This window comes from Botryllus schlosseri, chromosome 2 (assembly GCF_051294905.1).
Source record: "Botryllus schlosseri isolate E-star chromosome 2, Bs_hap1, whole genome shotgun sequence".
Taxonomy (NCBI): Eukaryota; Metazoa; Chordata; class Ascidiacea; order Stolidobranchia; family Styelidae; genus Botryllus; species Botryllus schlosseri.
The window spans coordinates 4,858,434-4,875,361 of NC_137237.1; the positions used below are offsets into that span (position 1 = coordinate 4,858,434).

The 16,928-nt window shown below is 41.2% G+C and overlaps 1 protein-coding gene across 1 annotated transcript; it reads left to right on the forward strand.

Moving 5' to 3' along the window:
- The first annotated feature begins 1,718 nt into the window (after window positions 1–1,718).
- On the forward strand, window positions 1,719–16,726 carry LOC145433113 (uncharacterized). Its single transcript, XM_080310048.1, has 3 exons — window positions 1,719–2,219; window positions 14,266–14,576; window positions 16,248–16,726. The coding sequence occupies exons 1-3, from the start codon at window positions 1,934–1,936 to the stop codon at window positions 16,428–16,430; spliced, it is 780 nt and encodes a 259-aa protein (XP_080166174.1). The 5' UTR covers window positions 1,719–1,933; the 3' UTR covers window positions 16,431–16,726.
- Window positions 16,727–16,928: the final 202 nt, after the last annotated feature.

Below are 16,928 nucleotides of genomic sequence, written 5' to 3' on the forward strand. Positions count from 1 at the left end.
TGGGATTTTGATGAATAAAATATCAGTTCCGACGCATTGGCATAGCCAGGGGCCAGACACATTTTTAGTAGATAGCCGTATATGACCAATCATAAAGTACAATATTTCACATATTAGCCGAAATCTTCGATATTTATAAGTCCAAGAGCCGGATAATCCTGTCCTCGCCAGATGAGCCCAGCGGTGCGCAGAGGCGACGCGGAATAATGTTATGCAAGTAACATTATTATCGACAGAGTTCATTCATTAACTTTGAATAAGTTTCGCGACGCTCGCGGCTAGGTCGTGTATGCACAGTTGCACACTGAGTCTTCATATCATAATTGTTATTGATTTTTATGCGTATTAATATAAGAATTGTTTTCCCCGTTACCTAAACCGAGGTCGACTTCAGAATTCCTATACCTAAGTGTTGGAGGATTATCTAGGCTCCTCCTCGCCATCTCATCCGCGTAAGTGGTGTCTTACAAAAAGCCTAGAAGTGGGCCGTGCTATAAGTCGGCAGTTATGAAAAAATGAAGATAACGGCCTGGTGTAAATGACGATAGTAGTCGACAAGCACCATAAATACCACAACAGCAAACAAACAACCGTTACCTAATTCATTTCGCTCCTATCGGAAGACTCAAAATAGGACGTCAACATTCAAGTGGCCCGTACAATGGTTCGTAAATCTCATGTGACCCTTTGGCCGAAAAGGTTTGCCACCCCTGTATTAGAGAAAGACCTGTGCGGGATACACAATTTCGAAATAATCAGCAGGGAGCCATTTGCTATGTCATTTTGGCTATGGATATTTATGCAGACGTATTCAAGTGCATACAAAACGAAAGGTTCGATTGTACTCGATTTGTTTATTGATTTGTTATGCTTCTCTCTGCCTAAATAGGAATTTGTCTTCACCACGCCCAGCGCGACGCACATTGTTCATTACTTGGGCAAGTTTTTGTTGCAGTTAAATCCATGAAAAGTTGCATTTATTTTTCACAAAAGTTGCAGTAAAAAGTTGCATTTATTTTTTCACAAAAGTTGCACTAAAAGACCACATTTTGGTCGGTTGACAAAAACAGTGTCAACTTCCCAGTTCCACTCCCGAAATACAGTTTTCCATCCACATTCTCCATTCCACTCCATTCTCCACAAAACAGATGGATGATATTATAGATGCTTATTTAATGTTTACATTACAAGAAGGTGTGGGGCTTCAAATGCCGGAAAGGATCATATAACATCCTTAATATATACTTGTGTCTCATTCAGTTAATCTGTGTTGTCACATTGACGCCTGAAATGTGCAATACCGCCGGATTGTTTTCCCGCAATTTTCTGCCAACGTGCCTTTCATTAACCGGTCTTTCTTCGGCTCGCGATACGATTTTAATTTCAACTTCAGTTGAAATGTTCTCTTTTGGGCATGACGACTTGCTAGGTCCAGACTCAATAGTTTCGCAATCAGTATACCCCGCGGCCTGTTTCTCCTTGCATCTATATTAATATCAGGCTATAGTAGTATTTAAAAACTGTGATGATACTTATACGGAACATTGTATGGATTCCTATGGTGGATTTTTTTGGAGCACATAGTCGGTCTGAACATTAAATATACAGCGCAGAGGAAGAGTTCGATCAGGGTTTCTTAAAAACGATCTGGTCGGAATCGGGGTAGCATCTTTTTAATTCCATTGATAGCTCAAGTAACCCGTTACCTATCTGACATGTCCAAAAAGTTTTTCCGGTTCAAAGCAGGTCTGCCAAGTTCAGGCTCATAGTTTTGAACTGTGGTCGGGTTGGACAGAACTAAACCAGTCCGCTTTTATCTATGCTGCGGAATATCTGGTATTTACCACATTTAGTAAGGAAGACTAACGCGTAATCTCGCAATTGTTTTGTATGGATTCAGAATTAACAAAATATGTGCAAATAAGTATCGAAAATGAATATGATGGAAGCTCCGTCTGGTGGTCCAGGAGGATATTTCTTATCCCACCCGAGCCAGTTATTTTACCATCAGACTCAAAACATGGCCTCCAACCCGTTAATTTCGTTTCATCATGGAGGACAGAACTCGCCGATGCCGGGATCTTCCACGCCCGTGCAGAACGCCCTTTATCAACAAGCAATGCAACCGCAATACCATCAACAGATGCCCTTTCATCCGTCACATCCTCATCACGGATCGGGGCCACCGGATCCAATGCAGGGACAACTGACAGGGATGGGTGAGTCATCCACATTTGTGTGATAGACGTTGATTGGAGACTGATCGCAAAATGCCTATTTCGAATGTGCTGAACAGTGAATATGCTATTAAGGAAGTATAAGATGGGGTGAAGTTGTGTTTGTCAATTGCATGGAAAAATTCCACTTTCCTGAGCCGTCAACATCAGCCATAAAAAATTACGAGTCAGTTTCAAGTCGCCAAGTAATCGGTGTAGATAAAAATCGCCGTGTCTTTCATATGTTCGGGTTGTTTTCGAGACGCTGGTGTGACCTGTGAGAGCGTCCAATTTCATTCATTCAATGATTTTGCGTTTGCTGAACCTCCATTGTTCTATCACAAATAAATTGACCACAAACGAAGTGATTGGAGCTCACAGCTTTCGTTGTCGTAAACTAGTATAGCATAGTACATTGTCGTAGTAGTCGTACTAGCAGGAAAGTAATATAATAGCAAAGTATCTATCTCTGTTCTATAGACTGGTCATTGGTACCCGGTACCTACCTTTGTATCTTAACCATACCTCTTGTATGATTTAAATTGAATTCGAATATAGTTTATATCACTCGTCAACCATTGGCGCAAACTTAAATTGTATCACATGGATATGTAATTGGGTAGTAAGCGCATCATATCAATTCGTTTCAACTATCTGAAGTTTCGTCTTCTATTCTCTATTCAGGCGGATAACTATATACGTAGGGTAGGCCTATACACTTACTTGCGTAGTTTTGCAATTCTACGCATGCGTGACCTATACAATTCCTTTTTGCAAGTCTATATAATTCTATGTGCTGTCCTCGACGGCGAATGCAATGACTTAATCATACCTCGTACTTCAAAAAGACAACTTGACCTGAATTGCGACTTGACTCGAGTCACCTCCAAAAATCAAGTGACTGACTTGACTTGAGTCAAAATATACAATGACTCGAGATGACTTGATGTGACTTGAAGAAAGTGACTTATCCCAACACTGTCACCTGGTGACTTGACTGTGTTTGGCTCATTCCGATCGACAATGGCATGGGTAGCTAAGATAATATTGTACCTGGAAGGGTAACTGAATTGATTCGGACATCCATAAAATTACAATTTCTGTTGGACGCTTTGAAAGATATAGAACGTTATCAGAATATGATCTACGAGCAATGATACGCGATAAATTTCGCTATAAAGCACATTATAAAATGCTCTGACTGTAGTTATTCTTAACTGTAGTAAAATATATATATTATGATTTAGTTGGTAAAATTAGACTATCCTCGCAGTCAGGGCTTCGGAGTCGGAGCCGGAGCAAGGAGCCGGAGCCCCGCAGCCAAGCATTTTCAGCGGAGCCAGAGCTAGAGCCGGAGCTCTCCATAAAATTCAAGAGGAGCCGGAGCTGGAGCCGGTTCTATGAACAGTAGCTCCGGCGCTGATGTATTTCATAAGATGCTATGCTTTTACTGGTGACTGAATTCACATAATTTTCAAAAAAATTAAGAATTGTTGCCTCGTTGGCACCACCGTCTCTAACTATTACTATTATTATATTATTAACCAGTAACCTTGTTTATACACGGGCGCCAAACCTGGGTAGGCTGGAGTTACCACGCTTATTCCATAATTGCTGTATTAGGTATACCCTCAAATTCGTAACCAGCACACACCGATGGCCAATTGTGTGGTTTGAAAAATATTGAAAACCACGCATGTCACAAAACGAGATTGATGCTAATGTGAGATGAGCTATATATCTTATTAGTAGGGCGTTTTTTTTACCTAAAAAAGGAAAATTTTGACCTAAAAATCAAAATTTTGACTTTTTTTGGCCTAAACAAACTGAATTTAGACGAAATTTTGACCTATGGTATGCAAATTAGGTGTTTTCCCACATAATGTTAAAATTGTACCACTTATCTTCGTTTCTGATTGGAACTGGCTGTACTAACGAAGTAGTTTGGCCCTATGAAGAATTCCAGTGGTTACCAGAGTTGGATCAATTACAATATTTTAATTCAATTACAATTACAATTACAATTACTCAATGCTAAAAATATCAAATTACACTTACAATTACTGTTAAACATGTAATTAATTACAATTATAATTACAATGACAATTACTTTTAAACAGGTAATTGATTCAGTAAAGAGGCGTTCTTTGACAACCGTAGCGACGTAATTAGCAACAATCTCAAGCTATTCATGTTTCATTCCTGATATTTAGAATACCACTTAATTAAAAAAAAAAACTCGAACGTATTCGAACTATTCCTAATCATGAGTACTGTAAACAACAAGCACAGAAAAATGTTTCAAGCGACTGTTAAGAACCAAAGGTTTGAGCGACTAACAGCGAATAGGCTACAGGACAGTCAATGAATGTAATCAAACGATTAGGCTACTCAGAGCTGAGTCAGGATAGTGAAATGTAATTGGTAAGGCGTTAGCGATAACGATGATACCGATAAGGTGCGTAAAATTGAAATAAATGCAAAAGCAAAGAACCTCCTGATAACTAAGAATTACAATATTTTGGTTCGCATTTACATTTTCACTTGCTCGGAAACTGTTAGATTGCATTTGATGAACATTAGGGTGTGAAAAGTTTCTGGCCCCAGTAAATTTGGCTAAGATTGGAGGTAAGATTGGGATAACATCTCTACAAATGCGTGATCAAGTTTGATGAAGCCTTGGTTGGACACTTGAATTTTTTTGCTATTGTTGCAACAAGCCTCGGTACTGGTCAGAGATTTAAAAAAAACTTAGACCGTGGTGTAGAAAATGGTTCAGCACAGGTTTCAGAAGAGTTTATTTGCTGTTCATCCATTTTTGAAATATTAAGATTTAGTTTAGCCCACTGGTTCTCTAACTTTTTTAGACACGCCCCCCTTTATGACAGTGGATATTTCGTGCCCCCCTTATTGTCATAGCACACAATGAAACCAGAAAGTTAGAAATCCTTACATATAGTTTGATGGTATGGAAGGTTATGACCGTTGATGAGAGAATTCTCCCATACGAAATTCAGACTATACACCGAGCAATAACCATAAAACGGAGGTGAATCGGGCCAAGCGCGGAAAAGAATTCAGTTTACTGGAGCGTCGCGCCCCGTCCAGATGCTTTCACGCCGCCCAAGGGAGCACGCCTCCAGTTTGAGAACCACTGGTTAAGCCTATATTGTAATTCACAAAGTTTTCTGTTGCTACTGAAGTATGGGAAACAGTTTCGCGTGACTGAATTATCTAGTTATAATGCAGCACGCATAGAACACCAATGTAAATAGGCTAATTATTACACGTGGTGACTGTTTACTAAGGCCTTAAGCCCCTCGTCGTTACCCGGGTTCGTACCGGATTTTCACTGGTGCGACGAATAATTGATTGATTAAATGATTATTTTATGTTGTGATTGTCAGGTTTCCATGATAATGTAATTGAGATTGTAATTGAGCAAAATTTTGATCAAATAACAATTACAATTACATGAAAAAATGTAATTTATTACATTAAGCTCAATTACAAATTACAATTGATCCAACTCTGGTGGTTACAATACGTATTATGGTAGAAATAATTAAACATTTTTGTAGTACAACGAGAGATATTTTCCTACATTCTTGGGTAGAAAGTGCATGTCCTTACTAAGAAGCTTGCCAAGGACGTTCAACAGCAGCAGTTGCTGGCTGACAACACTCAAGTTGTGCGTACACTGCTGGTGACACACCGTGTTGCTTCATTCTGACAATGTTGTCTACATCACAATTTTTCATCATGCGCTTATTAATATAAGAATGATGCAATGCCCAAGAAGTCTTACTTCAGTTAGGATATTGCGGTACGTTGACCATAACACCATGTCTACCTATTTGTTTTATTTGACCGTTTATGATTCACAATGATCAGACAATTAGCTGTTTAGAACGGTAGGTCTATAAAGTAGGCTACAAGCTGTAAAATATCAAATGATAAGTTCACCGTCAGTGCAAAATCTACGATACAAATGAAATGCAGAAGTCAAAAAATCTTTGACTTTATGAACAGTTTTGACAAATTTTGACCTAACGCTACAATTTTGACAAAATTATGACAAATTTTGACATGTCAAAATAAACCGCCCTACTAGTTAGTAATGAATGAGACCATTCATTCAAGTGCACAATCGTTTACTCCAGTATCGATTTGCGAATGTAAATAGGGAAATGCATCGAAGCAGCCCAGATCGCTATTATAGTCCGCATAGCTTACAATTGTCTCGATGCGGACTAGTCAATGCAGTGTCCGAACCCTGCCCTGGTGTTGAATATAAGAGGGCAATTAGTGATTGGATGCGGGCTTTCCAATTTCTAATCATCAATTTTGAGTATTCATTCTTGTCTGCTTGATACACTCCTATTCTTGAATTATTGCGCAATGTCACTTGCGTGCTTGTAGTATTATTGGTTAGTGACTTTACAGTGCAGGACGTTGAATTAAGTTCTTAAATATTGATGCACCACCAGTTTGTCAGGGGCACTAATTTTGAGTTTATTCGATTCGTTTGAAGGGAACCTTCTATACTCCACTATACTTGATCGACGACGGACGGACTGGTAACCAGGGATTGGGAGCAGCCGTAAATTTGCATTGCTCCAGCTCCGGCCCCGGAGCTTTTTTCTATCATACACTAGCTCCGGCTCCGGCTCTGTAAACTATCGAAGGTGTCTGTCTATATCAGGGGTGGGCAACCCGCGGCCTGCGGGCCATATATGGCCCGGGAGAAGGTTTTGAGCAACCCGCGAGCTAATTTCCCATTATAGTATCGAAATCCTGTTATATTATCGAAATTGAATTGCTCAGATTGTGAACTTGCAAGGCCAACCAAAAATATGATTAGTCTGGTCGCGACACTTGGGATGATGATGACTAAAATATCAGTTCCGACGCATTTGCAGATCCAGGGTCCAGCCACATTTTTAGTAAATCGTCGTACATTACAATAAACTAAAAGAGTAGTAAAATGTTTCTTCACGCTTCGCGTGTTTAATTGTCACACGATTTCTTGCTTTGTAGCCTACTCTCTCCTGAAAATGAAAAAACGCCTGATTTAGCCGATTGAGTCTAACTATATTCGCAATTACGAGAGAAAGTATTTTCGCGTTTGCGCTCGCAGAAAGATCGTCGAGGATGAAATGTAGGCACAAAATGATTGTCGTATATTAGCGGAAATCATCGATATTGATATGTCCAGATGCCGAATAGTCCTGTTCTTGCAAACTGAGCCCAGCGGGCGGTATACAGTCGACCCACAATATACCCAAGTAATAATAATATTACCTTGGAAATTTTTACGCGTCTGGCGCGGCTAGTGGGCAGCGCACTCGTTCGTCAATTTCATGTGCATGGCCCTTTAGCCGAAAAGGCTGGCCACCCCTGGTCTATATCGATTACTTATTTACCCGAAGGTTAGTTATCTATAGTAATCTAGAGTCTGTCAGCCGTCAGTAACATCGGGTGCAACAACGAAGACGTAGGTGCCGCCGTGTCGGCTTGTGGCGTCATAGTGAATACTTCTCAATTGTCGATATCATCATAGTTGCACTAAAACGCACTTTACTCCATGCCATTGCTGTGTACAGTATGAAAATTCTGGTGCGGCGTTTTAACACTGGCACTGTACTCGTTAACATTAAGCCATACAGCTCAATCCAATCTTTAAATAAGCGATAATTATTCAACTGTAACTGTAGTAAGAGCAATCTGGGCGGACATCACGACCTGATCAATAGAAATTCGATTTGTACCAAATGGCCAATGGTTTGACGTTCGATATTGGTGCACTCGTTACCAGTCCATCCGGTGTCGATCAAGTTTATCGAAATATAATATTTTCCCGTTGAAACAAATCAAATAATCGAATCGAACACTGTGCCATGCACATTGCGCCATGCCCATAACGAATTAAACTATGCAGTATGCACATTGCACATTTACAAATCACAGTGCGCGATAATCCGGGAATACTAGAGATTAAGCAGACATGAAGAAGGAATTTACGAAACAGATGATTACAAATTGGAAATCGCGTATCAAATCAGTAATTTGTCTCCAACATAAAATACCATAAGGTCCTGACATCGCATTGAGTAGCTCGCCCCGCGACAATTGTTCGCTGAGTGTAACGGCGTTTTGGGCTACTCTTCTGCCATCCCCTATTCACGCTCGAAAATCCTTACTGGAGTGAATGACGATCATGCGCAGTAATGAATTCCAATTCGCGTGCATAATTGCATACTCAATAACTGTCCAATTTCGCCCACCGATTAAAGAACTATCACGAAAGAACGAGTATTTGGTCATCCGATTCATAGCAACGATGAGATGGAATTTCTCGGCTCGCGCTCGTTATATCGACATGTGCAACGAAATAACGTTTTTATCCTCTCTCCCGTTTCGCGTAATACATAGTGATCATTATTTTCGAACCGTACAATTGGCCAACAAGGTTGTGCTGATGATGAAATTGCGGGTATGCCGAATACCACAATATTCACGGGCATATCTAGCAAAACGAGGTTCGGCACTGATATATGAAAATTGAGCATTTAACATATGAATGCTTTGCTGTTAAATCCCAAAGAACATGGTTAGTCGGAAAAGGTCGCGTTAAAGAGGAAAAGATTCATAATTTCGCGAAGGCCTGCTGTTGAATTATGTGAACTCAGCAGATATGGTTGTTGCATATATAATAGCATCTTATGAAATATGTCGGAGCCGGAGCTACCCCTCAAATAACTAGCTCCAGCTCTGGCTCCGGTTGAATTTTATGTAGAGCTCCGGCTCCGGTCCCAGCTCCGGTAAAAATGCACGGCTCCGGGGCTCCGGCTCCAAAGCCCTGCTGGTAACGACCGCACAAATATCTAATCTGAAGCCATTCGATATATTTGGTAAATAGTGGCTTTTTGTTGATAAGGTCGCGACATGCGCTCATTTCTGCAGTTACATCTGAACAAATGGCACCATTTCAAGATTAAATCGGACTGTATCGCTTGATATTAACGAGCGCAGAACTGGTATTAAAACATCACGTCACTGTTTTAATGCTGTACAATGTACAATGTACATACAATAATGGGGTAAATTGCGTTCTCGTGCGGCTATGACGTCATCGACAGACGGCACGAAGTAATTATCACGTCACATGTCTTATATATACCTCCACGAAATGATGGTTCCTTGCGACGGCTACAACCGAAGATAGTTGTCGGAGCTGGAGCAGCGGTATCAATGAGCTCCGGAGCATGGAGCCGGAGCTGATTCATCAGAGAAGAGAGCTCCGGAGCCAGAGCTGGAGCAGTTCAAAATTTACGACTGCTCCAAAGCCCTTCTCGCAGTCCCTCATTTCGGTTAAGAGATGTTCAATTGTTCATTCAAGTCGAATGGAGCAGGTGGTGGTTAGACAATTTCAATCCCTATTCCCTTCCCACTCACAATCGGAGCCGCGACCGCTGTACTCACGCCATTAACAGCATTGTCCACTTGGTTGTCGCGTTTGCTTTACGCAGACACCAGACAATTAATAAGTTCAATCTACACATAAATTTGCGAGACATGATCAACAGAATATTACCGTACACCGTAAGATGGCGCAGTCAGATACTTTATAATGTTGTACGTTGTACCGCAAGTAGGGCTGGGCAAAATCGAGTACCTGAGTGATTCAATTCTGAATCATGTATTACGCTTCGAGTCGAGTATTCGAGTATCACTCATTATGACGTCACACCGTAATGTACTATGTCAAAGTTCAAATATGTACCTTTTATGTCACGACAAAGAGCAATGCCTGTTATCCGTCACAGTAAAGATACTATGGTATTTTTTCGACCATACCGATTTCACTACACTTCTTGACAATGTTGTGGGATGATGATGACTTCGAAAATGTGTTATTCCCAGTAACGTCCGTACCTTTGTACTGTCTCGTATGCTGCGACATGGCCAATCAAGGTATCAAGGCTTCCTTAGTGGAAAATAGTATCAAAACTATAAATCTCGTTAGTAAATTAACTTTCAGTTGCGAGGAGCGTATAATTTCAGTACTCGAAAAAATCGTCTTTGACTACTCGTCTCGAATCATGAAAATTATTACTCGATTCAGATTCGAGTACTCGAATCATTGTGCCCAGCCCTAACCGCAAGCAGTCGTAGTCGTACTATAGAGTTGTACCAAGCTCGACTGACATAATTTCATGTCTCAACACAATGTACATTCGACCGTGCCACTCACTTGCAGTGAAACCAATTTGTCGTCGGAATTTCCACCAGGTCTGCAACATTATGTGTGGCATGAGCAACGGCGTGCACATTTCAGAAGTAGCCTAGCAGTGAAACCTACATTAATTCGTCATAGCAGAGCAAGCAATAGTTGTTGTTATTGATTGCATGGCGTTTGGTCGCGGCCTTGTCATCTTCCGCGTGATAAGACATGGAACTTGGTAGCTGCTATGGTTTTATGGTGACTTGCAAAAGCAAAACCTGTTTTTCATCTTGAGTTTAGTAAGGCAATAAATACACGCAGCATGGCTTTTTAGACAAAACTTTTATACTTTAGTAGTAGTAATGAGGGGCGGATCGACAACTTTCCTAGTCCGACTCCGATCCTGTTTCTTTAAAACGGAATCCGGATTCAATCTGACGGTACCAAAAGAGTCTGAATCCGGCTCCGAACAAAAATGAAGCAATCTTTCCAATATCCACTACGGATTTGGCTAAATGTTGCACACTACTCCCCTGTAGCCTACTCCGGCCGTAGCATTAAAAGTACGAATCCAGCTCCAGCCAAATAAAATCTGGCGGATATCTAGTCCACGGACAATCCATTCCCCGCACTACTAAGCAGGGGTATTATAGTGCCGACCTGCATCTGCATCGGACATGACCCCGCATCTCAGAGGTGTCTCAGCGGTTGAACATACCACCATAATAGTTAGCTTTACAAGTTGAAAACCAGTTATAGTACAATACCAGTGAATTCGAAGGTCCCTGGCATATTATCCCGATACATTACCGTCAAAAACCGTGACTAATTTTTTATTGTTGAAGAGAAAATTGAAAACGCACATCTGGCGCTTATCACCTCTAACGTCCGCCGTGGAAACGTTCAGTGTTAAATTGTATCAAATTAACTGGATATTGATAGGTGAAATAAAAGAATTGTTGGTAAAGCGAACTCGGCAAGTGTTGGTGGAATTTCAGGTCGCACTAAAACAACCTATTGCTCCGCGCGCCAAATGTGACCCGCGAAGCAATTCTCGACACTAGTTATAATATCAAAATAATAAATTAGCAATGCGATTTATTGTGAACTTGGAAGGCCAACCAAAAATTTAATTAGCTTGACCGCGAAATTTGGGATGTTGATGACTAAAATATCAGCTCCGACATGTTGGCGTAGCCAGGTCCCAGCTACATTTCCGTACGTCTTCGTACTAGGGTTGCATTTAAAACAAAATTCAATTTAAAACAAACATGTTTAAAACAAGGCCCTAATTTAAAATATTGTTTTTAAGCCATGGCGTCACGAATATTAAGCTGCGACGTCATAGTGGATTGTCATTGACAATTGAAAATATAGGGTAAATATAGCTCCTTTGACGAAATATCTGTAATATTAATGTTGAACCGACTATTTTTCGGGTTCCAGCCATCCCATATCGATATACGTAGGCTATATTGGGTGGCATAATTGTCCGTAGGCTCAGACGACAGGTTTTTTGGAAAGTAGTTACATAATTATGGCAATACAACTTTAACAAAACACATTTTTATAAAGGTCTTTGTTTAAAACACTGTTTGTTTCAATACAAACCTACTTCGTACGTGACCGTAAAGAAGAATATTCCGTGGCAGATTTATTTGACTTGGTATTTTTGTTAGCACTTCGCACGATTTATTGTCACTCGTTTTTTTTTTCTTTTAGTATTGGTGCCCCTACTGATAATTAAAATTCAAAAACTGCATCCAATTCACAGAATTCAGTCTAACTATATTCACAAATCGCAATTATAAGAAAAGGAGTCGTCCAACATGCGACTACGCGCCTGCACTCGCAGAAAGGTCGTCGGCGATAAAACCTTTGCACAAAATGATAGACGCATGTTCGCCGAAGTCTGCGATATTGATAAGTCCAAGCGCCGAATAATCCTGTCCTTGCCAAATGAGCTCAGCGATATACAGAGGCGCCGCGCAATATCTGCAAGTAGCATTATTATTGACTGAATTCATTCATTACCTTTGAAAAGATTTTGCGCTTCGCGCGGCTAGAACATGAATCCACTCATAGTTTTCACGATATATTTTAATGCATAATAAAATAGATCTTGTTTTCAACGTTACCTAATCCGGTTCGCTCCTATCTCTTCAAGTGGCCCACGCAATGGTTCGTAAATGTCAGGTGGCCCTTTGGCCGAAAAGGTTGGTCACCCCTGCACTAAAAGGTGGCATGTTGTAACTTGTAAATTCAATTTCAGACAATAATCAAACAAATGATCGATGGTGTTCGTATTTTCGGAATGCGAAGATAAATTTTCACCATTTCGGTAACGGGAAATGAATCACCCGAAATTGTATGTTGCATCATCAAATGCGATTCACGCAATAATGTTCGGATAAAAGGCGAAGAATTATGACGTCATACTGGCGATATCTGCGCATTGACGATAACCATGTTTGTACGAAAAGCTTCGGGAAGAAATATGAATACATTATTCAAATGTGTCATGAAGTTCTGTACTCCAAAGCGGCTTTTTGTACCGATTTATGAAACCTTTGTTTTGACTCCGCGTCTTAACTTCTCAGTATTCGTTATGTAACACGGTCCTAATGCAGCCTACTTCGTGATCGACGTCCGCACACCAGATATTGGGCGCTTTTTCCTCGAATGGTAGAGAAGCTATGCTAACCAACGTATAAGAGTTTAACAGGAGTGCACTTGTGTCCCGGAACCTGTCCGTCAATGCACCAACCCGACAAGATGGCGTATTGGTGGCTTCTTGATCGGTAAGACCTGAGTTCAATCTCCGGCAGGGTCAGACCGTGGCTTCACTGCTTGGCATTGAACATTCCGAGATGGCATCTAGGCTTGGTGGGGTGGTGCAAGACTTAGAAAGCCTAACAAGGCTATCCACGCCTTCCTTGTCCACGTCCAGCCGCATATATAAGCTACATCACGCTCTCTGGTATGTATATGAGCAATGAACATGTACGTACTCATTGTACATCAGGAGTCGGTGTTCTGCAAAACATCAAGAACGAAGATAGAAAACTATGTCGCTTCTGCTGTGATTCCTAAAGGATCTCAATGCCCAAACATGCTAAATTAAGGATCAAAGTTGAATCAAGACGGGTTCAATTTGATTCGACGTCTCATAAATCTCTGCTGATCGCGGTTGTTTAGTTCCAACCTTAATTAGCAATTTAGGACACACGCGTTAGCCAACTGAGATGAAGTGGCCATGAATCGCGTTACTATAAAGCACAAAGACAAATAAAAGACTACACTAAATTAAATCGATATTAGGCGTGACTGTTTAAAGAAATGTTGTAATGTTCAGACTCATATTTACCACACCAACATACCTCGCCATGGTCTACAGAAGAACTTATACCATAGCGCGGCGCGACGATTAAACACGTGCTTGGTGTCGCGTACCAATAAAAATCCTGTCAATATCTTGATTCGGTTACGACTGTGTGTCCTCGCGGAAAGCCGCTTTAATGTCGGTGAGGCAGCCTTTTAACAGAGACTGTTAAATTTAACAACTGAATTTTGTAATAAAATCGGCGTAATGCGTGCAGAAACATCATGAGATCTGTCGCTGGGCACGGTAATAAATTGTTATACGAGCTCTCAGTTGCGCCAATTTCGGCAGAGTGCGGGACAAGTCCGTTTGCGTCGATCTGTCCAAGTGTCCATCATATTATGTCTTGTAGACATATTGTTTCATGCTGAACATTTTCAAAATTATGACCAAAGCAGATCATAAGTGCAATCTCATCCTTCAGCAACAGCATTTTGCAGGATATTTACAACACCACCTTCCTCACACCCACACGCACCACCGCGCGCCGTCTTACGGGGTCCTCCATCCGCCGCACGGCCACCAACAACTTCACACCGCGCACCACCAAAGGAAGAAGCGGCAGCCGTACACCAAGTCGCAGATTGCGCGCCTAGAGAAAGAATATAAGATGAACAACTTCATCACCAGGCAGAAACGAGAGGAAATATCGCGGGACCTGAAACTCACCGACCGGCAAGTGAAGATTTGGTTTCAGAATCGACGCGTTAAGGATAAGAAATTGCGGCAACGGGAAATTAGAGAAAATCAGGTGTGCTGGACATTTCTGTGTTAGCTAATACATCACTGTACAGTGTACAGAATTAGCCTGCATATATAGATCGAGAGTAACACAAGATCGTAAAGCATGGGTTCTTAAACTATTGGTCGCGAAGGGTATACTTTTGGGTGGCGACCGCACCAGAGCGATCTTATAATATATATGTAATATTTGCTGAATTTATTACAACAACAAATGTTTGTACGTTTCTAAGGTAACTGCCGTGGGTAACCTACTATAGCCAATAAGCGAGACACGCAGAAAAGTGATTGCGGCAATACAGCTTGATACTGAAAATGTACCGACCCTATTTGTATTAAGCAAATTGGTTCGATGTACTGATAAGATTTGTCAGACATTGGTGTCCCCCTTCAGGTAGACTAATGGACAGGGTCAACTGAAAATCGGTATAAATGACGCGGAATAATCCGGACGTTCGAGAGGATTTTCCTTATTTTTAGTCAACACCAAATCAGTATCGTAAAAATGTGGGTAGTCCTGGGGTCGAGCCAAAGTGGTGAGAGTTTTAGTCAACACACCAACATTCCCGGTAAATATATCAAAATCAGCTGTTTTTAATTTCGGCAAACCGAATGAATGAATGAATTTTAAAACTCCTATCGGGATTTCATAATATGGTAACCCTAGTGTTCCCGAAATGGTATAATTTTGGCGGGTTATAATCGGGTAGGGAGAGGGAGGAAGAGAGCGGCTAATAACTGAAGCACCTCATATTTTTAATTATTTTTGACTTTTCAGAAATTAAACTATCTGTATTGTCAATTGTGTAAGAACAGTAGATTCCTATAGTATCGATTAACAACGTCGGATACCGTGTAACGTGCGTCAACGGAACTATTAGACACAGGCATTTTTGGGTCGACCTTTTCCTCCCCGGGACACATGACGATGTGAAGTTTTGGCTAGCATACGCCTTGGCAAAGTGCGTTGCCAAAAAGACCGGCGATCAAACCTTGGTCTGAAATGACCGTCGCTGGCTGACCGAAACCTTCCATATTGATATGCTCGGTCGTCGAAATAGTCGGCACCAAATAGTCCCGTCCTTGCAATCGGAGCGTCGCGGTGCCTTCGCGGCCCGCACAGGAAAATAATGCAATGCAAATCAGTTCAGTTCGGTATATCAGCAATTTTTATCAGTTCAATACACCACAAAAATTGCGATACAATGAAAAGACAGGAAGGTGTCGAAACGACTTGGAGTAGTCTTTGGAATCAGACACCCACCTTGGCCAAGGCGATGTAAACAGGAGGCATGCACATTGCACACTGAATGAAAAGTAAAAGAGAAAAGTATAGAAAAGGCAAGCAACAAAAAATCAATTTGAAATCACGCGTGTCACATATGTTTCATAGAACTGTGTTGTGTAAGGCCTACCGAAGTAAGCAACATAATTACCTGATACGTCTACCAATAGATCAGAAACATAGAACCTAACGGAGTTGTACCACGTCGTTTTGTGGAGATTTATGAGAATCCATATCTCACGATTAGTTCAGTGCGAGTATAGTGCCTGCTAAACATTGCGAATATGTTCGGAACCGAAAATCGATCCTATGTTGCTACTCATGGATAGTCAGTCCGCACAACAATGCAATATGAGTTTGATATTTCCGTTTCATTATCCGAATATTATTCGACAGACGAACGGATATCCACCACAGCCGTCGAGTTCTCCGTTAGAACAACATCAGCTCCGCCCGATGTCGCCAATACCTCAAGTACCAATGCCTTTGGACCAACGCCATCTCGCGTCCGCGAATAGCAACACTTTACTATCCCAAATCGCCAGGGACTATTCCATGGTTCCTCCAAGAATTGCTTGACGTCCACGATATTTATGAGGAATTCGAATAACGCAGGTCAGCGGATAGCCTGGATCCCCGCCCCAGTTAAACGCCTGGTGCATATCCCAAGGATGTAAAACGACATTGCATTGCATAGAAATATCGGGAAAAAACTATTGCGTTTCATATGTTCCAGTTATCATCTTGCTTTTTTGCACTACTCATCCCAATAATTATGTTCCGTACGTGTGTTCGCGCCGATTAGGTGCTTCAGGGGCATGTATGCGCACAATACTGATACACGAACTCTAAATACACGGAAAAGAATATGTGAAGTCTCTGGACGGAAGTATTTCTTTGAATATCATGCCCGCTATGCAACGAAATACTGAACATGCAAAAGGCGATGTGGCGTGCACTTCGTAACGTACGAAATGCGAAGTCATTACGACTGTGCTTTCATTATGCCTACATTACCGTGACTTCAAAAATCATTGCGTACTCAGATCCCCAGTATACATGACCTCACATTTATTA

Coding starts and splice junctions, on each gene's coding strand:
- LOC145433113 (XM_080310048.1), top strand. CDS start 1,934: ATGAATATGATGGAAGCTCCGTCTGGTGGTCCAGGAGGATATTTCTTA. Junction 2,220..14,265: donor GGGACAACTGACAGGGATGG/GTGAGTCATCCA, acceptor AGCATTTTGCAG/GATATTTACAACACCACCTT. Junction 14,577..16,247: donor GGGAAATTAGAGAAAATCAG/GTGTGCTGGACA, acceptor ATTATTCGACAG/ACGAACGGATATCCACCACA.